Genomic DNA, 14,096 nt, shown 5'->3' with positions numbered 1-14,096 from the left:
TAAACAAATCGGTAAATGACTGAAAAACAGCAAATGATATCAGAACGTGTTGGAAATTGATGACGTCGCTTTTAATGATGCATACTGAACGCAAAAATAGGCTGGAGTTCAAATAAGTTTAAAAAACATTGAAGTGCCCGTGTAACAGATGAGTTCTCGTCCGAAACCCTGATACTCCGAAAGAGACTGTCCAGTTTGTACACGAGGTGCGTCCAGTTTTCGCCCTGATCCTCTCTACTCTTTTGCACATGCTATGCGGGTGAAATGATGATACCATGCCAAGTTCCAACATTTTCAGAGTTCATTTTGTAGCGATTTTCAATTTCACCGTCATTTAGCTCTCTAAGTAAATCGGTAAATGACTGAAAAACAGCAAATGATGTCAGAACGTGTTGGAAATTGATGACGTCACCTTGAATGATGCATACTGAACGCAAAAATATGCCGGAGTTCAAATAAGTTTAAAAAACATTGAAGTGCCCGTGTAACAGATGAGTTCTCGTCCGAAACCCTGATACTCCAAAAGAGATTGTCCAGTTTGTACACGAGGTGCGTCCAGTTTTCGCCGGGACCCTCTCTACTCTTTTGCACATGCTATGCGGGCGAAATGATGATACCATGCCAAGTTCCAACATTTTCAGAGTTTATTTTGTTGTGATTTTTCAATTTCACCGTTATTTAGCTCTCTAAACAAATCGGTAAATGACTGAAAAACAGCAAATGATCAGAACGTGTTGGAAATTGATGACGTCGCTTTGAATGATGCATACTGAACGCAAAAATCGGCTGGAGTTCAAATAAGTTTAAAAAACATTGAAGTGCTCGTGTAACAGATGAGTTCTCGTCCGAAACCCTGATAATACGAAAGAGATTGTCCAGTTTGTACACGAGGTGCGTCCAGTTTTCGCCGTGACCCTCTCTACTCTTTTGCACATGCTATGCGGGCGAAATGATGATACCATGCCAAGTTCCAACATTTTCAGAGTTCATTTTGTAGTGATTTTCAATTTCACCGTCATTTAGCTCTCTAAACAAATCGGTAAATGACTGAAAAACAGCAAATGATATCAGAACGTGTTGGAAATTGATGACGTCGCTTTTAATGATGCATACTGAACGCAAAAATAGGCTGGAGTTCAAATAAGTTTAAAAAACATTGAAGTGCCCGTTTAACAGATGAGTTCTCGTTCGAAACCCTGATACTCCGAAAGAGACTGTCCAGTTTGTACACGAGGTGCGTCCAGTTTTTGCCCTGACCCTCTCTACTCTTTTGCACATGCTATGCGGGCGAAATGATGATACCATGCCAAGTTCCAACATTTTCAGAGTTCATTTTGTAGTGATTTTCAATTTCACCGTCATTTAGCTCCCTAAACAAATCGGTAAATGACTGAAAAACAGCAAATGATGTCAGAACGTGTTGGAAATTAATGACGTCGCTTTGAATGATGCATACTGAACGCAAAAATATGCCGGAGTTCAAATAAGTTTAAAAAACATTGAAGTGCCCGTGTAACAGATGAGTTCTCGTCCGAAACCCTGATACTCCAAAAGCGATTGTCCAGTTTGTACCCGAGGTGCGTCCAGTTTTCGCCGGGACCCTCTCTACTCTTTTGCACATGCTATGCGGGCGAAATGATGATACCATGCCAAGTTCCAACATTTTCAGTGTTCATTTTGTTGTGATTTTTCAATTTCACCGTTATTTAGCTCTCTAAACAAATCAGTAAATGACTGAAAAACAGCAAATGATCAGAACGTGTTGGAAATTGATGACGTCGCTTTGAATGATACATACTGAACGCAAAAATCGGCTGGAGTTCAAATAAGTTTAAAAAACATTGAAGTGCTCGTGTAACAGATGAGTTCTCGTCCGAAACCCAGATAATCCGAAAGAGATTGTCCAGTTTGTACACGAGGTGCGTCCAGTTTTCGCCGTGACCCTCTCTACTCTTTTGCACATGCTATGCGGGCGAAATGATGATACCATGCCAAGTTCCAACATTTTCAGAGTTCATTTTGTAGTGATTTTCAATTTCACCGTCATTTAGCTCCCTAAACAAATCGGTAAATGACTGAAAAACAGCAAATGATGTCAGAACGTGTTGGAAATTGATGACGTCGCTTTGAATGATGCATACTGAACGCAAAAATAGGCCGGATTTCAAATAAGTTTAAAAAACATTGAAGTGCCCGTGTAACAGATGAGTTCTCGTCCGAAACCCTGATACTCCGAAAGAGACTGTCCAGTTTGTACACGAGGTGCGTCCAGTTTTTGCCCTGACCCTCTCTACTCTTTTGCACATGCTATGCGGGCGAAATGATGATACCATGCCAAGTTCCAACATTTTCAGAGTTCATTTTGTAGTGATTTTCAATTTCACCGTCATTTAGCTCCCTAAACAAATCGGTAAATGACTGAAAAACAGCAAATGATGTCAGAACGTGTTGGAAATTAATGACGTCGCTTTGAATGATGCATACTGAACGCAAAAATATGCCGGAGTTCAAATAAGTTTAAAAAACATTGAAGTGCCCGTGTAACAGATGAGTTCTCGTCCGAAACCCTGATACTCCAAAAGCGATTGTCCAGTTTGTACCCGAGGTGCGTCCAGTTTTCGCCGGGACCCTCTCTACTCTTTTGCACATGCTATGCGGGCGAAATGATGATACCATGCCAAGTTCCAACATTTTCAGTGTTCATTTTGTTGTGATTTTTCAATTTCACCGTTATTTAGCTCTCTAAACAAATCAGTAAATGACTGAAAAACAGCAAATGATCAGAACGTGTTGGAAATTGATGACGTCGCTTTGAATGATACATACTGAACGCAAAAATCGGCTGGAGTTCAAATAAGTTTAAAAAACATTGAAGTGCTCGTGTAACAGATGAGTTCTCGTCCGAAACCCAGATAATCCGAAAGAGATTGTCCAGTTTGTACACGAGGTGCGTCCAGTTTTCGCCGTGACCCTCTCTACTCTTTTGCACATGCTATGCGGGCGAAATGATGATACCATGCCAAGTTCCAACATTTTCAGAGTTCATTTTGTAGTGATTTTCAATTTCACCGTCATTTAGCTCCCTAAACAAATCGGTAAATGACTGAAAAACAGCAAATGATGTCAGAACGTGTTGGAAATTGATGACGTCGCTTTGAATGATGCATACTGAACGCAAAAATAGGCCGGATTTCAAATAAGTTTAAAAAACATTGAAGTGCCCGTGTAACAGATGAGTTCTCGTCCGAAACCCTGATACTCCGAAAGAGATTGTCCAGTTTGTACACGAGGTGCGTCCAGTTTTCGCCGTGACCCTCTCTACTCTTTTGCACATGCTATGCGGGCGAAATGATGATACCATGCCAAGTTCCAACATTTTCAGAGGTCGTTTTGTAGTGATTTTCAATTTCACCGTCATTTAGCTCTCTAAACAAATCGGTAAATGACTGAAAAACAGCAAATGATGTCAGAACGTGTTGGAAATTGATGACGTCGTTTTGAATGATGCATACTGAACGCAAAAATAGGCTGGAGTTCAAATAAGTTTAAAAAACATTGAAGTGCCCGTGTAACAGATGAGTTCTCGTTCGAAACCCTGATAATCCGAAAGAGATTGTCCAGTTTGTACACGAGGCGCGTCCAGTTTTCGCCGTGACCCTCTCTACTCTTTTGCACATGCTATGCGGGCAAAATGATGATACCATGCCAAGTTCCAACATTTTCAGAGTTCATTTTATAGTGATTTTCAATTTCACCGTCATTTAGCTCTCTAAACAAATCGGTAAATGACTGAAAAACAGCAAATGATGTCAGAACGTGTTGGAAATTGATGACGTCGCTTTGAATGATGCATACTGAATGCAAAAATAGGCTGGAGTTCAAATGACTGAAAAACAACAAATGATGTCAGAACGTGTTGGAAATTGATGACGTCATTTTGAATGGTGTTTACGGAACGCAAAAAAGTCTGGAGTTGTAATAAGTTTAAAAAAATGAAGTGCCCATGTAACAGATGAGTTCTCGTCAGAAACCCTGATACTTCGAAAGAGATTGTCCAGTTTGTACACGAAGTGCGTCCAGTTTTTGCGGTAACACAAGAAGTCCGGAGTTGTAATAAGTTATTAAAGATAAAAAAAGGCACAATACTCGTTAATTAGCTTCAAGCCTTTCGGAATAGTGCAAACTGCACTGCACATAGCTCCGTGCAGTCTACACTATTCCTCAAGGCTTAAAGCTAAGCAACGTGCAGATGAGCATTGCGCCTCTCCTTCATCGTCTCTGCACTCAGGGCTTATAAACCGGTCCTAGTGCCTCTCTCTTCGCGAGGTGGGACTAAAAAACAGCTTACTAAGAAACTATAGTACCGGTTCATGGCACGGACCGGTACTAAAGGTGCCCATGGGGCCACAGCCTGACGCAGCATCATTAGTACCGGTTTGTGACACGAACCGGTATAAAAGGTTGCTCACGAACCAGTACTAATGATCTCCGCCCGCCTAGCCGTTGGAACCGGCACTAATGGACACATTAGTGCCAGCTCAAAATTAAACCGGCATTAATGTGCTTCACATTTGACCCTTTTTCTACTAGTGGTTGCTGAGCGAAGCTTCATGCCTTGGCACCGATGACGGCGATACTCATGGGTTCCGCGCTCTTCTTGAAGACGTTGTGGTGGTTCTTCTCTCCGTGTCACGGCTCCGGGTGAAGGCCTTTGTCCGGTGTGGACTCGGCAACGATGCCGCTTGGCGCCGTTTTCACTCTTGGGGGCGTTGTCGTGGAGCTTAGGTGTGCAAGGTCGTAGCGTGGGTGTGGTTAGGTCTTCCGGTGCTCGATGTTGGTAGGGTACTCGTGTGCGTTTTATGTGTGCCAGATATCTCAGGATTGGCTTTGTAAGAGGGCTACCTCACCATCTTGTATCGTCCGGCCCTGTACTTTTTTGGGTGTTGCTTTATGTATAAAGCTGGATGAATGCTTGTTTCGAACTAATTGTTACGAGTAAGATGCTTATAAGTTTATCTATAGGAAGGATGTGCTTAGATGTGCTAACGTCTAAGCTCACGGAGCAGCTCGATCGTGGACCGTTACCAAGAACATGGTGGATGGGAGCCGCCATTACTGTTCTCCTCTCAGTTCTAGATGGGTTGAGTTCTAACTGGTGCTTATTTTTTAGCAAACAAAAGATAGATGGGTTGAATTTTAAGCCAGCTTCTCTTCTCTTTCCTCCGTATACGCTCACTTTATTGTAAACAAGACCCGGCCGGCCAGTTGGTGGTCTCTCCATAGAAATTGAAGTTAGTTTTGATAATCGTCGCTAGCTATTGCTTGCTGGCAATGGTCACCCATAATTGGACCACAAAATGACATAGTTTATGTGTATTAATTTGATGTCAACGAGGCGCCACCTAGCTGCAAGCAACGCCGATATTTTTTATAGAGTTAATTACATGTATGGTACACGAACTTGCATGAGGGGTACAAATTCATACAGCAACTTGAAAAATGATACAAATTCATCACACAACTTGTATTTTAGGTACAGTTAGATACATTTTCGTTCTTGCCGTCAAATGCGCCATTAAGTCTGCCTAGTGGCTCACCACCGTGGCAGAAGGCCCCTTCATTGTGTGGGTCCCACATTTCAGTGAGGGAGAAAGGATTCTGCGGCTCTTGGTTTCGAACTCACGAGCTGGCTGAGGTGCCCCGCGGGGATAACCAACCCGACAGATGCTTGCAGTTTATTACATGGAGATGGATACTTATTGAGATGGAAAGAAATAAGGATGGAGTAAAATGTGAGATGCAAGGGAGTTCGAAACCGAGCACACGCACTACATTGCCTCTCCACACACGAGAGCTAACCGAGCATATTGAACAGTTGATATGTTAAATAATTTGTGTCTCTCCTTTGTTCAACAATTGCCATCTAGTGTGTAAGTTGGCTCGGTCATTCAGGTTAGACAGGACGTACAAGCTGTACAGTTTGAAATTCTGCGCAGATAACTTTCTTGTTCCAATTTATTTCTCTTGCTGTTGTATATAGAAAATTTAAACGTCAAACTTTAACCTGATGTACCATCGGAAATCCAATTTGGCTTCAGGGAGCACGTGCTCCTACACGCGAAAATGGATTTTGAAATTTAAAAAAATCCTAACAAACTTTTTATGTACTCATAGCCACATCCAAATGGTACCTGCAAAGTTTTAGGCAAAAAGGTTAAACATTTTCGCATGTGCAAAAAATAAAACAAATTGAACACCAAATGTTTCCCCAAAATGTCACCAAGAGTTTTTTTTTCATCCGCGAAACACTACTGCTCCGTTTCCTCATGAAAATTCTCAAGCATGCTTGCGACACTAGCACGAACATCCACAAAAAAATCAGAATTTTTTGACATTTTACTTCTTTTTGATAAGAGTTACTAGTACTGTTTATTCGGGAGCAAATGCTCCCGGGAGCCAAAAGGCCTACGCTTCTTGTGCGAGGTGAGGTATGGGGTGCGATTGCCCATTGCAGCATTTTATGTTTCAATTTATTTCTCCCAATCCCTCAAAAAAAATCATATGCAATATTTTTCTTGTTTCAATGTATTTACCCCACTAAAGGATATACAAATATTATATGTCTAACTTAAACTAGAAGCTGCATTTTTTGTTTCAATTAATTTCTCCCAATCCCCCCCAAAAAAATCATCCGCAATATTTTTGGTTTCAATTTAATTATCCCGCTAAAGGATATATAAATATTATATGTCTAACTTAAACAAGAAGCTGCATTTTTTGTTTCAATTTATTTCACCCGATCGCTCAGATATATAAACATAATATGTCTAATTAAAACTAGAAGTCGCATGTGCTTCAGTGGTTACGTCCTTGAGCGATGTGAGATCTTGTGTTCGATTCCGGTTATAGCTGTTTTTACAGCTACGATTAAGTTCTCCACCTATCTGAAAGGTGGGACCCACGTGTTGATAGTAAATGAGTGCAGGCCCGAAATGTATCTGGATGTTACTAGCTAGAACACAAGTTGTGTGATGAATTTGTGTCATTTTTCAAGTTGTTGTATGAATTTGTACCCACTATGCAAGTTTGTGTACCTTAGATGCAATTAACTCTTTTTTATATGAAGATGCGTAGCTGTCAAAGTTTATTCAAGTTTAGTCGTGTGTTGTTAAGACCATTCCCCGACTAATTAACCATCTCAATTATTGGGGAACCGGCCTAAAGCATGTCATCAGATCCGCTTTAGTTGCCGAGTCTTGAGGCGCTAGCTAAGACACGCATGCACGTTATCGTTTGGTCTACAGTACTATTAGGACCAAACTCAACGATCCCCTTTCCCTATAGCAGCACTGTGGTTTGCCTGTTTGGTACAACGAAAACAGCAATGCAACCTTGCATTTCTTGCCGCAGTAGTCCTTTGTCCTCAACATCCACCTAGTGTGAGGCTGTAAGCTCAACTTTGTGACCGTCTTTCACAAAGAAAAGGAAGAAGTCTTCTGCGAGGATCCAGCCAGAGCCGGAGATGGCCGAGACGGTGGTAAGCATGGCGAGGTCCATGCTGGGGGGCGCCATCAGCAAGGCCGCTTCTGCCGCGGGCGCCGAGCTGAGCTTGGTGATGGGTGTGCAGAAGGATATCTGGTATGTACGCATGCATCCATTTACATGCTGACTCTTTTAATTGGTTAAGTCACAGATCACTTAGTAATACAAAATCTAGGAAATATATAGGTTTTGTCACACGCATGTTTCAGATCTCATTTTTCACGGATGTGGCAAATTTCCTCATCATTGTCGCGCACAAATGACCAGCCATAGAATAGCACCAATGACTGTTCTACGTTTGTTTTGACTCTCAAGTTTTTTGGCAGGTTCATCAAGGACGAGTTGAAGACAATGCAAGCATTCTTGGCGGCTGTTGAAGCATCAAAGAACAGAGACATGCTACTGAAGGTGTGGGCAGAGCAAGTAATGGACATGTCCTACAATATAGAAGATTGTCTTGATGAATTTATGGTTCATGTGAGGAGCCAAAGCCTAACAAAACGGCTGATGAAGCTCAAAGATCGTCGTAGGATTGCTATCCAAATCCGCAACTTGAAATCAAGAGTTGAAGAAGTGAGTAGTAGGAACTCACGCTACAACTTAATCAAGACCAAGGCCTCTAGCAACAATGATGAGGAGGTTTCTTACATAGAAGATGTACGTAATCACTCGGCAAACAACATTGATGAAGCGGAACTTGTGGGCTTTAAAAAGCCTAAGGAGGATTTGATTAAGCTGATGGACCTCAACAATAAAGATGGTTGTGCCCAAGCTATATGGGTGGTTGGCATGGGTGGTTTAGGCAAGACTACTCTTGCAAGAAAAGCATATGAAAGTAAGGAAGATATTGTGAAGAATTTTTCTTGTTGTGCTTGGATCACACTCTCGCAGTCATTTTCTAGGATAGAGATGCTCAAGGATATGATCAGGCAGCTTCTGGGCGGCGAGTCACTGAAGGAATTATTGAGAAAACTTGAAGGAAAAGTGGTGCAAGTAGAGGACCTCGCCGAATATCTCATTCAAAGGCTTAAGGATAAGAGGTACTTTCTTGTTCTTGATGACTTGTGGACCATAGGTTCATGGGGGTGGATCAAAGATATTATTCTTCCTAGTAGTAACAAGAAAGGCAGTCGGATAATAGTAACAACACGAGATGTTGGTCTAGCAAAGGAATGTACTCCTGAATCCCTCATCTACCACCTTAAACCATTAGAGTCGGTCGATGCCAAAAAATTACTTCTAAAAAAGAGTGGGAAAATAGATGAAGACATGGACAAAGATGAGAACTTCAAGAACATAGTTGAAAAACTAGTTAAAAAGTGTGGTTGTTTACCACTCGCTATACTCGCAATTGGAGGGATCCTTTCCACTAAAAAGAAAGTAGAGTGGGAGCACATATATAAGCAACTCCCCTTTGAGCTTGAGAGTAACCCAAGCCTCGAAGCAATGAAGAGGATGGTTACTTTGAGTTACAACCACTTGCCATCTCATCTTAAGTCATGTTTCTTGTACCTAAGCATCTTTCCCGAGGATTTAGAAATCCAGACGAGGCGTCTAATAGAAAGATGGATTGCTGAGGGGCTTATTAGAGCTAGGACTGGGGTGGACATTGAGGATGTCGCAAAAGGTTACTTTAGTGAGTTAATAAACCGAAGCCTTCTTCAATCATCAAAGGTGAACATAGAAGGAGTTGTTAAGAGCTGCCGAGTTCATGATATTGTGCGGGATGTCATGATCTCAATTTCTAGAGATGAAAACTTCATATATGTGGTGGGAGATAATGTAACTAGTGTTGTAGAGGAGACCTTCCGGCATGTAGCATACCATGGTAGCATGTGCCAAAAGATAGACATGGATTGGAGCCACGTCCGGTCGCTTACTATGTTTGCTGAGAGACCATTGGGGCCATCACCTTCAGTCTGTTCACCTGATATGAGAATGCTCCGAGCCTTGGATCTAGAGAATGCACAGTATCGAGTCAAACAAAAGGATATCTGCAACATAGGATCGTTGTGCCACTTGAAGTATGTGAATGTTTCTAATCGTCATGGATATTCACACATCTATAAACTTCCTAGATCCATCGGAAAATTACAAGGTTTGCGTACTTTGAACATAAGAGGCAGTTATATTACAGAATTACCAACTGAGATTTGTAAAATCAAGACTCTCCATAGTCTCCGTTGTACTAGAAAAAGCTACTACGAATTCTTTGACATAGATAAACCTAAAGAATGCTTGCTAGACACAGCTTGTGTGCCCATTATATTTTCCCCTTTGTTTGATCCTAGTGTCCAAGCCAAGGCAGTTGCCGAGCTACATATGGCCTGGTCTAGCTGTTGCTCAAATTCAGTAGGTGTGAAGGTGCCAAAAGGAATCAGCAACCTAAAAGAGTTGCAAATACTAGAGGCCGTGGACATCAACCGAACTAGTCGTAAAACAATTAAAGAGCTAGGTGAGCTTGTGCAGCTGAGAAAACTGAGTGTGGTAACAAAAGGGGCCACCAAGCAGAAATGCAAGGTACTCTGTGAAGCCATTCAGAAGCTCACTTGCCTCCGCTCCATTGAAGTGGTTGGTTCACTCGAGTGGTTGCATGCTGTTTCCACTCCTCCTCCCCTGCTGAGGAGTCTGAAGTTGTATGGATGCATAGCAGAGATTCCTGCCTGGGTTGGCAGTCTGATGCATTTGGTCAAGTTTTACTTTAGGGGCAGCGTAATAAAGGAAGAAGGAAAGATCATGGAAATACTAGGGCCACTTCCCAACCTCATGCACCTTCGTCTTGAAAGGGGCTCTTATATCCGGGAGAAGTTAGTGTTCAAAACGGGAGCATTCCCAAATCTCATAAAACTTCAAATTTGGGATGTCGAGCAAATGAGAGAGTTGGTATTCGAGGAGGGCACCTCGCCCCACCTGGGAAAGATAGAAATAGGATACTGCTGGCTGAAATCAGGGATTAATGGGATCGAGCACCTTGCAAGTCTAAAGGAGATTTGGCTTAAATGGGATGTTAAAGTGGCCAGGCTTGGTATGTTGCAACGTGAAGTGGACGCACACCCCAACCATCCCCTGCTGCGACTGCAAAGGGAACGGAGCCAGCATGACCTGGGTGGCATTGTCCATGGATCCACTATTGGAGTACATGTGGATGAAGCACCGAAGGGGGAGGAATCATCACCTCTCCATCCAGAGCAAGTAGCAGCGGGGGAGAGCTCCTCCTCGCAGGTGGTGGTCGTGACGACGGGGAGCGACAGGTTAGTACCCATTTTCTATTTCGTTCACTAGTAGTAGCAGGTGGTGGTCGTGACGGCGGGGAGCGACAGGTCGTGACCACGGAAGGTATGAACTGAACTGATGACGTCCCTTTGTTGTTGTTGTTGGTGGTGGTGTAGCAGCCAAGACCCTGAAATAAGGGAGGTCCAAGGCTCTGCTTTGGTGGAAGATGATTTCTGGTCCTGCAATTCCGACGACGACGATGACGCTTGATGATTGGTCGATGCTGCTCCGTTCTTTCTTGCTGAATCTCTGCACAGGTCGACGTCTTGACTGGTACCTACAGGTAGAATTTCCTTCCTTCTGATCCATTGATAGTTCCGTTTGGGTATCTGACGACATTTGTCTCTCTCCAAAAGTACTCCCTCCATTCCTAAATATAAGCCCTTTTAGAGATTCCAATGCGGACTACATACAGAGCAAAATGAGTGAATTTACACTCCAAAATACATCTATATACATCCGAATATAGTCCATATTGAAATTTCTAAAAAGTCTTATATTTAGAAACGGAGGGAATAGTTTCTTACATGCTGTTTTGACTCCATTTTATTTGCACCCCTGAAAATAGTTTTTTACAAGTAATTCTTTTTGTACTGTAAGCTGCGAGGTGCCTTGCTGAGCCAGCCCAGGAGAGAGTTCGTGATGTTGTGTTGTTACATGTTGTGTACTCCCTCCGTTCCTAAATATAAGTTTTTGTAGAGGTTCCACTAGATGGACTACATACGGTGCAAAATGAATGAATCTACACTTAAAATACATATCTATATACATCCGTATGTGGTTTATAGTGCAATCTCTACAAAGATTTATATTTAGGAACGGAGGGAGTATTTACAGTTGCTAACAATGTATTATAGCTTGTGAACACATACATTTACATGTACACTGAGGTGGAGGTCATGATGACAGGGAGCGACAGATCAGATTAATTGTTGTTTCATTCAGCAGCACTAGCTAATTATCAACTGAACTAATGATATCCTGTATAGACTTTTTTTTTTGTGAAAAGGAATCCTGTATAGACTTAACACAACTTAACATGCTCATACTCATGCTCTTCTGTTGTTGTGACAGACAAGAAGTCGAAGATGATTTCTGCTCCTGCAATTCTGACGACAAGGACGACGATGCTTGATGACCGGTCCATGCCCTGATGCTGCTCATTTCTTTCTTCAGCTCCATTGAAGCCGCCCTACAGCTCCCGGTACAGATCAAACATCCCTCTTGTTCCTTTCAATCCACAATGCTGGTAAATAGTATTTTTTGGCTTATCAAGTATTTTTGACAGGAACTTGATGTGCTCTCGTGGAATCTCGCCGTCACCACTTCTACTCTGTTTTATATGTGCCTCTTTCTCAACCTGGTCTAGAAGATGGCATTATCAACTCATGAATCATGGAGAAACGCAACCTGCATTCCCCAATCAGCCCACTGCGTACAAATGCAAGATGGATCCTTAAACTGGTCTGATGTTTACTCGGCTCATTATATGCACCTGCATGTAGCTATCAACTGATATACTCTTACAATCCATTTCTCTTCTCTTCTGCTTTCTTGCCTACTATAACAGCAAAGATGATCTGCGCTGAGGACAAGTGTCTAGTTGTATTTGAATATCGATCTCTTCTCCATCCGGTTCTTTGCTCACCTCGATTGACCCTTGCTGCAGGCTGGCATGTACTTCCTTATGCTCAGGTCGCCAGGCACCTTAACTAGAAGCTTTGATTAGTTGATTCAGTTTTGGTTTCTGACGATGTTTGTCTCTTTATAACAGGAGATGTTGCTCGTTCGCACTTGTTGCTGGTGATGATACGGTCGTCCGTTTCCACCTATCTGCTGGACATGTAAGTACTATCTTACACTGTAAACTTTGGCGTGGTCTTCTGATTCGATTTTCCGCTAAGCATTTATTTCTAATAATCCACTTTGTTGCAGAGAGCTCCACGACCTGGAGTGAACAAAGATCCACTTTGTTGTAAACTTTGGCGTGGTCTTCTGCCGCCAAGGAATGATCTCGAGTGAATCTGAAGCTTGAATCCCATTTCCAACCCAGGAGAGAGCTAGTTCGCGGTGCCTTGACAGTCAGAGTGCCTCTGAAACGTGAACCGCTATGTGTTCGTGCAGATAACTGGTCAGTTATTTATTTATAGTTATCATGTTACATTTTTTCGTATATACTTGCAACTTGTCTTGTTGTTTTGAACTTGTGAACACATAATAAAATTCCCTAGGAAATAAAGCTAATGCATGCTCTGTAATTGCATTTCAGCTGGGGAGAAGTCGTGGAAAATGCAATGGACTACACCCCACAAGAAGCTGCCAACAATAAAGCTGCATATATTGTCATGCTGCAATTGGCCATCACGTTCAGCTCTCCAAGTTCTCTGCTGGCTTGTGGCCTCTGATATGGTGTAAGGTAAAGCTGAGAGGGGTCACGGCAGTTCTCCACTGTGAATGGAAGAGGAATGCATTGATCTTGGGGCTTCAGTATAATGGAGGGTAGTAACAAGCTGCACTTCTACTCAGACTTCGGCAGTGTGGAGCAGAGCAGTCCTGTAGTATAGAATCAACCTGATGAGAATACAAGCTTGCTCTGTTTCTAGCACTCTATCTTTTGTCTTTTATGTTGCGGGGATTGCCTCTGTATCTGTACTCTGCTCTGCAAGGGAAGTTTTATACGGGACATTGAGGGTGAAAAGCTACTCCATCTTCGACATATCACATCCTATGTGGGTATGAATAGGTGATATTAACTTTACGATCCTATGGGAGAAACTGGTTATGCAAAGCTGGTGTGCATGTTGGCAAACTGAATTTCATCCGTCCGTGTCTGCCTGCTATATGACTGATCTATCTTCTTCCACATGCAACATCCTATGTGGCTACGCATAGATGGTAGGAGTATTAACTTTGCGATTTCAATTTCCCCGATGGAAAAATTAACTTGTGCACTAGTACCATGCAAGCACATGGTCATATTAGTAGTACCCCTACATTGCAAATTCACCATTTCTGCTGTATGGCCATGTTGTACAGCTGCCACTCACGTACGCAACGGCGCCGCTAGAGCCAACCAGGTGATCGGCTTCTCGGCGGCCTCCGCACGGCAGCCTAGTGACATGCGCTAAATCGATTGCTGCCGTCGCAAATCCTAACCCCCGATCGCAGCCCAGCCCACCCGCTCTGGTATCGACTTGGTTTGGAGTCCTGGCAGTGGGGGAAGGGAAGGGAGTACGGGTTCACCTGATCCTCGGCGTAGGGGTCGAAGCCGATGAGCCGGA

General features: G+C 42.8%; 1 protein-coding gene across 1 annotated transcript; it reads left to right on the top strand.

Moving 5' to 3' along the window:
* Positions 1-6,917: 6,917 nt before the first annotated feature.
* LOC109734012 (putative disease resistance RPP13-like protein 3) lies at positions 6,918-11,084 on the top strand. Its single transcript, XM_073503337.1, has 3 exons — positions 6,918-7,638; positions 7,869-10,793; positions 10,932-11,084. The coding sequence occupies exons 1-3, from the start codon at positions 7,523-7,525 to the stop codon at positions 11,023-11,025; spliced, it is 3,135 nt and encodes a 1,044-aa protein (XP_073359438.1). The 5' UTR covers positions 6,918-7,522; the 3' UTR covers positions 11,026-11,084.
* Positions 11,085-14,096: the final 3,012 nt, after the last annotated feature.

Source organism: Aegilops tauschii, chromosome 7 (assembly GCF_002575655.3).
Source record: "Aegilops tauschii subsp. strangulata cultivar AL8/78 chromosome 7, Aet v6.0, whole genome shotgun sequence".
NCBI classification, from domain to species: domain Eukaryota; kingdom Viridiplantae; phylum Streptophyta; class Magnoliopsida; order Poales; family Poaceae; genus Aegilops; species Aegilops tauschii.
This window is presented reverse-complemented; position numbering and strand designations above follow the sequence as displayed.

What these genes read in the sequence shown, in the direction of transcription:
- LOC109734012 (XM_073503337.1), top strand. Translation starts at nt 7,523, where the DNA reads ATGGCCGAGACGGTGGTAAGCATGGCGAGGTCCATGCTGGGGGGCGCC. An exon ending in GGTGTGCAGAAGGATATCTG is followed by an intron (nt 7,639 to 7,868) that starts GTATGTACGCAT and finishes GTTTTTTGGCAG; the next exon opens with GTTCATCAAGGACGAGTTGA. An exon ending in GTGACGACGGGGAGCGACAG is followed by an intron (nt 10,794 to 10,931) that starts GTTAGTACCCAT and finishes GTGGTGGTGTAG; the next exon opens with CAGCCAAGACCCTGAAATAA.